General features: G+C 39.9%; 1 protein-coding gene across 1 annotated transcript in view; it reads right to left on the reverse strand.

Moving 5' to 3' along the window:
• The window catches only part of TNIK (TRAF2 and NCK interacting kinase), a 407,404-nt gene that overhangs the window by 27,221 nt on the left and 366,940 nt on the right, over positions 1–13,243 (reverse strand). The window contains 2 exon segments of the mRNA XM_068546242.1: positions 11–140; positions 12,073–12,257. Coding sequence (XP_068402343.1) covers positions 11–140; positions 12,073–12,257 — 315 coding nt within the window.

Here is a 13,243-nt window from a genome sequence, read left to right on the forward strand (position 1 = left end):
ACCAACTTACTTCTCTTATCATCAAGGTCCCTTCTCTTGAAATACTGCTGCTGAAAGTGTCTGCGTGAGAGGTCTCCAGCCCGTGCGTGCCGACCATTCCCACATTGTACTGCTCAGCGCTCCCGGGGGCTCCTGTGGGTCTGAAATGGGAAGGAACAACATTCACGACAGTGTATGTTTAGCGAACACCTGTTTCCTGTCCACAGTAATATTTTTTATTGTAGTGAAATATACCTAACATGAAATTTACCATTTAAACCATTTTAAGTGTAAAGGTCAGTAGCCTGAAGTACATTCCACTTTCATCTTTAATGCTGCACGGATGCTTGAACTGAGGTCCCACTTCTGCAGCGTCCCCTCTGGACCTGCTCTCGACCCGGCAGCCAGCATGAGCAACCGGGCTCTGCATGATCTCTAAGCCCTCCCTACCCTGTTTCTGACCAGCAGGCGCCCTGAATTTTGCACATGTTGTTCCCTCTGCCTGGAAAGCTCTCTCTCACCCTGGCTCTTGGCTGTTTCCCTCTCATTTATCTGATTTCATCTTATCTGATACTTTCCCTGAGAAGCCTTCTCTCACCACCCATCAGTGTCTTATCCCACTAGCCCCTCTTCTTTCTCTTCATCCTTTTTCCTTAATAGTTCCCATCACAATTTGTAATTCTTTATCCTTTTGACTCTTTTAACTTTTCTATTCTCTCTCATTAGAACAGATGCTTTTGAGGGCAGAATTCTTGTCTCTTTGTTCATCCCTGTATACCTAGTACCCAGCATAGAGCTTGGCACAGAGTAGGAGTATAAAAAATAATCATTTCATAAGTGGGTTTTAGAGAGAAGAATATCAATGAAGGGCATTCTGGTATACCAGGCACCCATTAACGAGGCTGTTTAACTCAAGAGTGTCTAGTACTTTCTAAAATCTCTGTAATCACCTCACACTGTGGTATATTTATTTCCAGTTTGTCTCTTGCTTTTGTGTTTAAGATACAGTGGGAGAAGGCAATAGGATCTTGACACCTCTGCCCTGAGAGCAGAGAATGAGGGTTGCTGTGGCCCTTGGCACAGAGCACAGCACCGTGGGAAACTGAGGACCAGGCAGGCAATGCGGCTCACCTGCAGGACTTCAGTTTTCACTGCCGGACCTATTGTTACCCTACTGTGCAGCCAACTCTCTTGTAAAGTGGGTTTTTTAAAAACAGGAAAGGCACCAGGGTTTGTTTCTCTCAGGTGTATTAATTACATCTTCTACCATTTTGTTCTTTTCTTTTAATTGCTTCTCATACATTAAAAAAGCATCTCTGAAGAGGAATACCATATGATATCACTTATATGTGGAATCTAAAATACGACAGAAATGAACCTATGTACGTACGAAACGGAAACAGACTCATAGACATAGAGAACAGACTTGTGGATGCCAAGGGGGAGGGAGTGGGGGAGGGATGGACTGGGAATTTGGAGTTAACAGAGGCAAACTATTACATATAGAACGGATAAACAACAAGGTCCCACTATATAGCACAGGGAACTGTATTCAATACCCTGGGATAAACCATCTGGAAAAGAATCGAAAAAAGAATGTATACATATGTATAACTGAGTCACTTTGCTGTACAGTAGAAATTAGCACAACATTGTAAATCAACAATACTTCAATAAAAAATAAATTTCAAAAAGTAAAAAAAAATTTACATTCCCACCAACAGTGCAAGAAGGTTCCCTTTTCTCCACACCCTCTCCAGCATTTGTTTGTAGATTTTTTGATGATGGCCATTCTGACTGGTATAAGGTGATAGCTCACTGTAGTTTTTTAAATTTTTAAGTTTTTATTTTTTTTAACACCTTTACTGGAGTACAATTGCTTTACAATGCTGTGTTAGTTTCTGCTTTATAACAAAGTGAATCAGCTATACATATACATATATCCCCATATCTCCTCCCTCTTGCGTCTCCCTCCCACCCTCCCTCTCCCACCCCTCTAGGTGGTCACAAAACACCGAGCTGATCTCCCTGTGCTATGGGGCTGCTTCCCACTAGCTATCTATTTTACGTTTGGTAGGTATATATAAGTCCATGCCACTCTCTCACTTCGTCTCAGCTTACCCTTCCCCCTCCCCGTGTCCTCAAGTCCATTCTCTATGTCTGCGTCTTTATTCCTGCCCTGCCCCTAGGTTCTTCATAAACATTTTTTTTTTCAGATTCCATATATATGTGTTAGCATATGGTATTTGTCTTTCTCTCTCTGACTTACTTCACTCTATGACAGACTGTAGGTCCATCCAACTCACTACAAATAACTCAATTTCGTTTCTTTTTATGGCTGAGTAATATTCCATTGTATATATGTGCCACATCTTCTTTATCCATTCATCTGTCGATGGACACTTAGGTTGCTTCCATGTCCTAGTTATTGTAAATAGAGCTGCAATAAACATTGTGGTACATGACTCTTTTTGAATTATGCTTTTCTCCAGGTATATGCCCAATAGTGGGATTGCTGGGTTGTATGGTAGTTCTATTTTTAATTTTTTAAGGAACCTCCATACTATTCTCCACAGTGGCTGTATCAATTTACATTCCCACCAACAGTGCAAGAGGGCTCCCTTTTCTCCATGCCCTCTCCAGCATTTATTATTTGTAGATTTTTTGATCATGGCCATTCTAACCAGTGTGAGGTGATACCTCATTGTAGTTTTGATTTGTATTTCTCTAATGATTAGTGATGTTGAGCATCCTTTCATGTGTTTGTTGGCAATTTGTATATCTTCTTTGGAGAAATGTCTATTTAGGTCTTCTGCCCATTTTTGGATTGGGTTGTTTGTTTTTTTGATATTGAGCTGCATGAGCTGCGTGTATATTTTGGAGATTAATCCTTTGTCAGTTGCTTCATTTGCAAATATTTTCTCCCATTCTGAGGGTTGTCTTTTTGTCTTGTTTATGGTTTCCTTTGCTGTGCAAAAGCTTTTAAGTTTCATTAGGTCCCATTTGTTTATTTTTGTTTTTATTTCCATTTCTCTAGGAGGTGAGTCAAAAAGGATCTTGCTGTGATTGAATTGATACAGCCACTATGGAGAATAGTATGGAGGTCCCTTAAAGAACTAAAAATAGAACTACCATATGACCCAGCAATCCCACTACTGCGCATATACCCTGAGAAAAGCATAATTCAAAAAGACACATGTACCACAATGTTCATTGCAGCACTATTTACAATAGCCAGGACATGGAAGCAACCTAAGTGTCCATCGACAGATGAATGGATAAAGAAGATGTGGCACATATATACAAGGAATATTAGCCATAAAAAGAAACGAAATTGAGTTATTTGTAGTGAGGTGGATGGACCTAGAGTCTGTTGTACAGAGTGAAGTAAGTCAGAAAGAGAAAAACAAATACCATATGCTAACACATATATATGGAATGTAAAAAAAAAAAAAAAAAATGGTTCTGATGAACCTAGGGACAGGACAGGAATAAAGATGCAGACATAGAGAATGGACTTGAGGATATGGGGAGGGGGAAGGGTAAGTTGGGACGAAGTGAGAGAGTGGCATGGACATATATACACTACCAAATGTAAAATAGATAGCTAGCGGGATAGCAGCTGCATAGCATAGGGAGATCAGTTCCGTGCTTTGTGACCACCTAGAGGGGTGGGATAGGGAGGGTGGGAGAGAGACGCAAGAGGGAGGGGATATGGGGATATATGTATATGTACAGCTGATTCACTTTGTTATACAGCAGAAACTAACACAACATTGTAAAGCAATTATACTCCAATAAAGATGTTAAAATAAATAAACAAATAAATAAATTTTTTTAAAAAGTAAAAAAAAAAAAAAAGGCATCTTCGGTTTCTTGGATCCTATCAAAGTCCAAGGACTTGATGGAATATTCAATCTAAGAAACAAGAAACACACCAGTCTTATGACATCTCTGGGACAGAGAAGACACCTGTCAAGGAGTTTTATCCAAGATGGAGAGGCAAAAATATGAAGAGGTGAATCCAGAGAAAAATAATGTACAGGAAGACACGTACTTTGAAATTACTAAACTAGAGCAGTGGACTGAATACATTTAAGTACAGGTTAGAACTGATGTGTTTGGGAAGAAACTCCAAAGAAGCATTTTCAATATTTCACTCCCAGAAAGGAGCTGTTAATAGTGTTCAAGAGACACGGAAAAAGAAATTGCTGTAATGAATTCCTGGTGTATTGCTAGATTGGTAAATCAGAATAATTCTCAAAACTCTGATTTCTTCACTCATTCAGTTGAAAATTTGTTTTATCTTGTATGTATTTTATTTTTAGTTGCCTTAAATTCTTGTTTAAGGCAAGGTGGTGTAAAACAAATAAATCAGTAAATGAAGCGTTTATCAAGAGCCAAAGTCTCCTAGGACGGGAGGCACTTTCCTTCATCATTCAGGCATTCTTTGCCACTGTCAGAGGCTAGATGGACCTGGTGGTCATCTAGCCACCAGGCTAACACTGTACAATCAAGTTCTCTTTCAGAGTCTCACCTGAGTTCAAAGATAAAGATATTTTGGCTCCACATCTGTTTTTACCCCAATGGTGTTCTAATTCTTTTTTTTTTTTTTTGAATTTTATTTTATTTATTATTTTATACAGCAGGTTCTTATTAGTCTTCCATTTTACACACAACAGTGTAAACATGTCAATCCCAATCTCCCAATTCATCACACCACCTCCCCGCCGCTTTCCCCCCTTGGTGTTCATACGTTTGTTCTCTACATCTGTATCTCTATTTCTGCCCTTCAAACTGGTTCATCTGTATCATTTTTCTAGGTTCCACGTATATGCATTAATATACGATATTTGTTTTTCTCTTTCTGACTTACTTCACTCTGTATGACAGTCTCTAGATCCATCCACGTCTCTACAAATGACCCAATTTCGTTCCTTTTTATGGCTGAGTAATATTCCATTGTATATATGTACCACATCTTCTTTATCCATTCATCTGTCGATGGGCATTTAGGTTGCTTCCATGACCTGGCTATTGTAAATAGTGCCGCAATGAACATTGGGGTACATGTGTCTTTCTGAATTATGGTTTTCTCTGGGTATATGCCCAGTAGTGGGATTGCTGGGTCATATGGTAATTCTATTTTTAGTTTTTTAAGGAACCTCCTCTTGCCTGTTGATTCACTTGCAAATATTTTCTCCCATTCTGAGGGTTGTCTTTTCGCCTTGTTTGTAGTTTCCTTTGCTTTGCAAAAGCTTTTAAGTTTCATTAGGTCCCATTTGTTTACTTTTGTTTTTAGTTCCATTACTCTAGGAGGTGGATCAAAAAAGATCTTGCTGTGATTTACGTCAAAAGTGTTCTCCCTATGTTTTCCTCTAAGAGTTTTATAGTGTGGTGTTCTGATTCTATTCAAACATTTTAATCAGAAAAATCTCAACATGGATGAATTTTCATGCAAAAGGTATTTCCTAGAGCTCTTTCCAATCCGACAATTCCTTAATTAATTTTCTACATATCTCAGTTAAGTTCTTCCCCAATTTTTGCATTTTCATCATAATTTTGCTAAAATTACCATCACTGGTTCCAATCCTTTTCTATGTAAATGTTATAGCAAAAATTTGGTACACCAATCAGCTTTTTTGTCCATATCATCTTTCAAAGGCTCTGTGTTCACTACTTCTACCAGGTCCAATTTTAAAAGTGTAAATTTGATTAAGATTTGATTCACTGTCAATTTTTAATCAATAGTGTTAGTGTATAGTGTTAACCACTGTCAGTTTTACCTTTTGCTGAATATTTTTCTGAGACTGTTTTTTTCCTGAGTCAATTTTATACTTTCAATTTTATGAGCCAGAACTGCTTCATTTATGATAAATTTTTATGGTGATCATTTTGGGCTGTTTTGAGTTTTATTCTACATTATTTCTACTAGTAATATTCCTCATAGATTGACTAAAAGATGGTAATTTATATTCCTTCCTTTGTCAATTTTCTTCTAAAATAGTGAGCAATTCCTCTTAGTTTAAGGTTGTTCTATTGTGCAGGATTGTGCAGGATTTGTCTGTTGTATTGTGAATCTTCTGTATAGACCTGCTCATTCTGTGTACCTTGTATTAACTGCTCACACCACTATTTTTTCTGCTACCATGTCATCTGATATAAGGTAATGGCTTTTTTAAAAAAATAAATTTATTTATTTATTTATTTATTTTTGGCTGTGTTGGGTCTTCGTTTCTGTGCGAGGGCTTTCTCCAGTTGCGGCGAGCGGGGGCCACTCTTCATCGCGGTGTGTGGGCCTCTCACTATCGCGGCCTCTCTTGTTGTGGAGCACAGGCTCCAGACGCGCAGGCTCAGTAGTTGTGGCTCACGGGCCCAGTTGCTCCGCAGCATGTGGGATCCTCCCAGACTAGGGCTCGAACCCATGTCCCCTGCATTGGCAGGCAGATTCTCAACCACTGCGCCACCAGGGAAGCCCAAGGTAATGGCTTTTGATGATGGAAAATTCCCATAAATTTCTGCGTGCTCCAAAGTACTTCTCTACACATTTCTTTTAAAAGGCAAAGTGCAGCCCACAGTTCGTGATTCAGGGACTGCAGAACATTTTTAAATTGTAAAAGAAGACATTTCGCTGTGTCTGTTGTCGTTGATCACTTCCTCTGTCCTTCTTACTCCCCTGGTTGTCCTTTCATCCTCTGTCTCTGTATGTTTCTTTTATGGCTCCAAGCTCCCAACTCTGCCATGTCAATCTTCATCAACCCCTTAGAAATTCTTTCATGCATTCATTCATTCATTACTTGTTAAAAGTTTGTTATGTGATATACATTGTACCAGACGCTAGAATAAATATCTGAAAAATAAGACATAACCCTAAACTTCCAGAGGATTATAATCTAATGGAGGTTGAGAGACTAATAAGGTACATAAAGTGATTGGCAAAAGACAAAAAAATTAGTTTAGCAATGCAGTATTTCTAACTCAGTAAGAAGGCTTAAATAGAAGAGCAGAGGACCAACGTCAATTGGAAGTTATTCCTCTCCTTCTCCTTCCTGTGTTTTCACAATCCTTCTCTCTTTCTTCCAATCAATAAACAAGATAAGGTCTCTCCTGTCTCCCATTTCATTAAAATATCTCTCTTGACCCTAATTCTGTATTTAGTACCCACACTTACATTTCTCTTTCCTTAAAGTTCTCCTTGCAAAGTTCTCCAATTTATTCCCTAACACACTCTGGTTCACTCCTCAGATGACTACTTCTTATACTTGACTTCAAGCACCTTAAGGAAACTCCCTAAGTCATTTCTAAGCTCTCAGTTTCAATGATTGCTCTTTGACATGGTGTTTGGTCTCTTGCCTGTGTCTGATATGACTGATCACTCCGCCCCATTCTTCTGTACTCCTCTGGCTTTTGAGACAACTTTCCCCTGGTTTTCCTTTTATCCCTTTGTTCTCTGTTTTCTTCATAAGCTCCTCTTAAATGCTACTGGTCCCCAGGATTCTGCTTCACTCTATATAACCTTTGTACAGTGTTACTAACAGGGAAAACTGTGCGGGGGAGGGGTAAGGGGGTGGGAGTCGGTGGAGGGAGTAACATGGGAACTCTATATTATCTGCTCAATTTTTCTGTAACTCTAAAACTGTTCTAAAAAATAGAGTTTTATTAATAATAATTTTAAAAGGCAATGGTTTAAAAACGCTAAGGCTAAAACAATTATAACATTTTATAGTTAAAATAATCCTTTGTTCTAAAAATTATTTTTCTGATATAGAGTCTGGGTAGGAAGAATCAGTTGTCTGAATTTCTATAAAGACTGTGAAAAACAAAACACATCAACTAATTAGAAGGAAAACTATAGAAAATTTACTGTAATTAGGTCACATGTTTAGAACAATAATCTCTAATTGGATTTGTCAAAGTGTTCCTGCAGGTATTGATTTAATTCAATTCAATATACATTATCCAACACCTGCTACATGAAAGGCCCTTGGTTTGGCACTGGGTAGTGGATATAAAAGCTGAAGAAGACACGGTTCCTGAAACTACAGAGATTAGCATCTGGAAGAGCATAAAAACAACGCAAATACTCAAATGCAAGGCAGATCTAAGTGAGAATGTGGGACAGAGGGAGAGGAGGTCATTCCAAGAAAAGACAACATTGGAAAAGTGCAAGGCATTCGGAAAGAACAATGAGAAGGTCAGTTTGGCTGGAGCATATGCTGTGACAGTCATGCGGCCTAGGAATGAAAAGAGTTGTAGGGCACTAGGGATACAGCACGACCACAGCCACGCTTCTACAACACTACTCAGACCAAAGCCTGAACCAACGGACAGGACGGCTGAGAGGACGGCAGGCAAGAGGCAGGGTGGGCACAACAATAGCCTGGCTGGTGAACGGGGCCAGAACCATGGCTTTCTAGTGAGACTGGGAAAGAGGGGACATAAGACATAGACATGTGGCTTTCACTGTCCAGACTGCATTTTATGAGATTGTGCAAAATTCAGGGACTGCAATGGCAATAGATGGTCCTAATGATGAAGACCACGCCTCATATGTACTGATCTGAAGCATGTGCTGGTACTTGAGGGAAGATAGTGATACTGAAGTCTGCCTCTTCAGCTTGCTTGGGCTGATGCAAATCAGCTTACGTGCCTTTCATTCCCTCCCTCCTATTCTATAAAGCTTTTATTTTTTTCCTGATTATAAAAATAGTGCATGCTTATCAGAAAATTGGGGCTACACATAAAATAAAAATCCTTTTGAGTTGTATAATCCATAGGTAACCACTATTATAATTCCCCCTCACTCATTATTTTTCTATGCATGAGGCACTGGGAAATAGTGCAGTTGGTTAGTTATGGAATACAATCTTAGTTATGTGCACTCTTATAGGTTAAACCTCATACTATTAATATGAAGCCAACACTGTACATAGAAGAAGTTGTTATATTGCACATCAGGATCTCCAGCTGCTTGTCGGAATGGCTGTGCTCTATTTCTAAAAAGCTCTTTTGTATAGACTTCATGATAGTGAACTGTGTTGCAATATATTTATATAATTAATATATTAATTTTTTGCTTTAAAAAATACAGCACAAAATGTGAAGGTTTACCTTAACAGTAGAAAATAAAAGTGATAAGAATGTACGTAAGAAGGAGTCTAACTCAGAAATGTCTTATTCCTAAAGAAACAATGGATTTTTTAATAGTATGAAGTTTCTCAGGCATACAACTGCTCATGCTGTAGCAGAACAGACTGTATATATTGGGTTGGCCCAAAAGTTCGTTCGGGTCTTTCCGTAAGCTCTTATGGAAAAACCCGAACGAACTTTTGGGCCAACCCAATATTTTATATTCACAAAAGTGCATATATTTGGCAAATTGGAATAAACACACACATACACATGCACACATCTGTATCCTGTTTCTTCTCTGAGTATGTTTCATATACAATTACATATTTTAAATGTTCTTTAATGGACAGTCATGTCAATCTGTCTAAAATTTAGCAATTCTTCAAGAGCCACATCAAGTTTTGCCTCCACTATAAGTATTCAACGACAGCCCATTTATTACTTCTTGGGATTACAGTAATAGATCCTCTGAATGCCTTTGCCAGTATCTAGTCCGTTCTCTTTCCAAATCACTTTGATGAAATGATTTCTCTCAAACATGGCACCAATCATGTCACTCCCCAGCTCAGGAGACCTTCGACGGTTCCCCACTGGCTACATGATGCCGGTCTGGTTTCACTAGTCCAGACTTTCCCCTCCCTCATACCATCTATATTCCCACCAAACTCAACCTTCTGTGCCTTTACTTCAACTCCCCCCACCTGGGATTCTAACATCACTCCGTGTTCCTTCTTACCTTGATGACAGTTATTTGTGTACACGTCTTTCCTCTGGATTAGGCTATAAACACTTTGAAGCCAGGATTTGCAATTTCAGTGCAGTGCAGTTAAGTGTAAATCAAAGTCACTGAAGACCCACTCTATTCCAGACACCAGGCAAGGTGGTAAGAGTAGAGAGTAAATAAGGCTCAATCCTCACCCTCAAGGATCTCACAGCCCAGAGAGGGAGACAACATGTAATAAATAACCTGATTCAAGGTACTCCATGAAAGGCAGGACTGCACAGGAGACACCATGCAGCACAGAGGAAGGGATGGGCTCTGCCTGTACGGGCTGGGCCGTGATAGGTGATTTCTAAAGGAACAAGAGAGTGCCAGACAGCAGAGAAAGCGCAGCACAGCATGGTATGTTTAGGCAATTTTAGAAAGGTGGGTGTTTCCATAGCGGGGGAAGAGATGGACTTGCCTTTAGAGATACGAGGGTAAATACCACTAAGAGCCTTACAAAATATGACAGGAGGCTTAAAAACCAAATGCGATTTAACATCTCTTCCAAGGCTACTGGTTGTTCTTCCAACTATTTATATTACTCTGAACTTCTCCATGTATAATTTTGCCTCTGTCCAACTAGAATGTAAACTTTTGGAAGGCAGAATTCATGTACGCACTTCTTGAATGTCTCAAATCCCTCAGTATGGGGTCTAGCACACAGTAGAAGTCTTACCAATCTTTTAAATTCACAATCCACCCTCAAAGCTGTATGCTCAGTGCTTAAAGGGAATTCAGAACATCTGTTAGAAGAATGAACCAATGCCGAGTCAAGACAAAACTGAAAGGACCAGCATATTTTGTGGGAATGTTCTGGATTAGTGATTTTGCCTCTAGAACAACTTTATTTCCTGTTAAAAAAGCAATTTAATGCAATTGGTTTCCAGATGTCATATTTTAGTATATTTATGGTTGTCAATAACTGGGTAATCAGCAGTAAAATAACAAGTATGGATTTTCAGCTATGATAATTGGATTTGTCTCTCAGAATTGCTTGTATGTAACGATCATTAATCAATGGATGACATTTCCTGCAGACTGGGAGGCCCTGTTCTCTCCAGCCTCTGCTGGACAGGACTGTAATCTGTGGCCTGAAATGACATCTTCTCTATAGGGAGTAAATGTGGTGTGATGACCAATAGTGGTAGCTGAGTCAAAGAAATGGAAGTGAAGGAGGACTGAAGATGGAAAAGTTAGCATTGCTCTTTATCAAAGTTATGGCAAACCAGGGCTGGGCACCTTGTGTTTATTTGGGAGAGGAAATGAGAGATGTATGTGAGTGTGATTGTATGAATATGTCTGTTTGAATTGGGGAAGTAATAGGGGAAGAGGAGAGGTTCTTTTCTAGGATCCAGTCCGATGAGAAAAAGGGAGGCTCCTTCTTACTTAAAAAAAGAAAAGAGAAGTAAAGGCTATAAATACTAAGGGAAAGCTAGGTAGCTATAAATATCTAAAAAAGAAGACTGTACGTGGTGAAGTCACAGGCCGCAGCAAAGAGGATCACATAAAAGAGACAATGGAGAAGATGAAGTAGAAAATCAGGGGTGTATTGAAGTCAAACACTCGGAAGTTTCTCTGCAGGTTTGTTCGACTCCTGATTGTTTTGCTGGGGTGCTAACCCACGCTGCCTCCTGCATTCCACCTTAGTGGTGGTGGTGACGGTGAAATATACGTCTCATGGTGTCAGTTTTAACCCCCAAATGCCATTGCCTATAATTTTGCTCTTTAGTTCTAGGGTGTGGCTGTCAGTATCACTTGCCCGGAGATGACAGGAACCAAGAAAGCATCACCCAAGGGATGGTGAACGCCACAACAGCTTAGACAAAGCATATGCAGTCCTAGAAGTGCTACATATTCTAAGTAACTGTGTCTAGGGAGAGGGGTGAATATAGAACTATGCTCTAATAAAAACGTGAATCCCCAAAGTCAACTGATCCTGCCCGAGACTCACAGATGATCTTATATTTAATTCATATTTCCTGTCCTTCTGTCTTGGAGACCTAACCTCTCCTGGCCTACAATGATGAAGCAGGTCTCGGGAGGGACCTCCCTGGTGGTCCAGTGGTTAAGACTTCGCCTGCCAATGCAGGGGGTGCGGGTTCGATCCCTGGTCAGTTAAGATCCCACAGGCCTCGGGGCCAAAAAACCAAAACATAAAAAAACAGAAACAATATTGTAAGACGCAGGTCTCTTACATCAGTCTGGGTATGTCGCTGACAGCCACTGTCCCGTCCTGGGTCTCGCTCTCTCCATCTTCCTCCTCTTCATCACTGCTTTCCGACTCCTCACTCGAGGAGGAGTAATCCGTCACTTTCTTCAGTGGGCGGTTTGTTTCTTCAATCCGGAGTTCTCTTAATTCTTTGGCTAATGCCGTCAGATCCTACAAGAGAAAAGTGTGTCCAGCGTATATGGATTATAGATACGACCAAAGCGACATCTCTCAGCAAGTCTCCGGCTTAAGCAACAAGAAATAAACAAGAAAAAAAAGCTCTCTATAGAACTGTTACAAACATAGTTACTGCACGAAACCAAGAAAACGATGTTTGTAGCGCGGAGAAACTAGAAAAGAAAGATGAAATAAATTTAGACTTTGTTCACAACCAATTGCTACACTGAGACTGTTCGGTTCTGAATCTGCATGTGTATATATGTGTATGTGCACTGTGCGTGTACACATATATACAAACACTGGGTTCACATTTTATTTTGGGAAGGTGAAGTTGGTCACCCACCCTCATAGTTAATTACCCACAGGATTAGAAATTATTTCCCAGTATTTTGAGACTCCTGCCCAAGCCATAGCCATGGCCTTTCTCCTCTTATGATTGCTACTGTACCAAAATCTAGCATCAGTCACAGAACAGAGCAATTCCCAAGGTTCCAGCTGCTACAATGACTCATTTGGTGTGTCATCATTCCCTGGAGAGCCGAGGCACCACATCAAATAATGGCCCACCCTAAAGCCCAGTGCCACTGAAATTTATAGCCACAGAGCTGAGTTAATCAAGAGGAACAACAACAAAATAAAACAAACAAAAACAAAAAAGAGTTCTCTTCCAGAATGATAGGTGTTTCATTTTCTTTTGTTTTATATTGCGTCACCTGGCAGAAACCCTGGCGAAGAATACTGAAATGAATGTGCGAACACCAAAAGGAAGAGGTAAATGTTCAGTTTTCCATGAGTATGATGAAAGCTTTAGCCTTATGGATGTGATGAGGTGGTAGTTAATCACCAGGCACATGGCAGGCAGTGTGCTGCATATCTGACTACCTTTTATTGTACATGCTTTCAGAGCAATGCAGAGGGAAGCTGTTCTGCAAAAGCATGGCCGCTCTGATTTGCATGGGTTAAACTGCCCTTGGCAC

The sequence above is a fragment of the Eschrichtius robustus genome, chromosome 6, assembly GCF_028021215.1.
Source record: "Eschrichtius robustus isolate mEscRob2 chromosome 6, mEscRob2.pri, whole genome shotgun sequence".
Classification (NCBI taxonomy): domain Eukaryota; kingdom Metazoa; phylum Chordata; class Mammalia; order Artiodactyla; family Eschrichtiidae; genus Eschrichtius; species Eschrichtius robustus.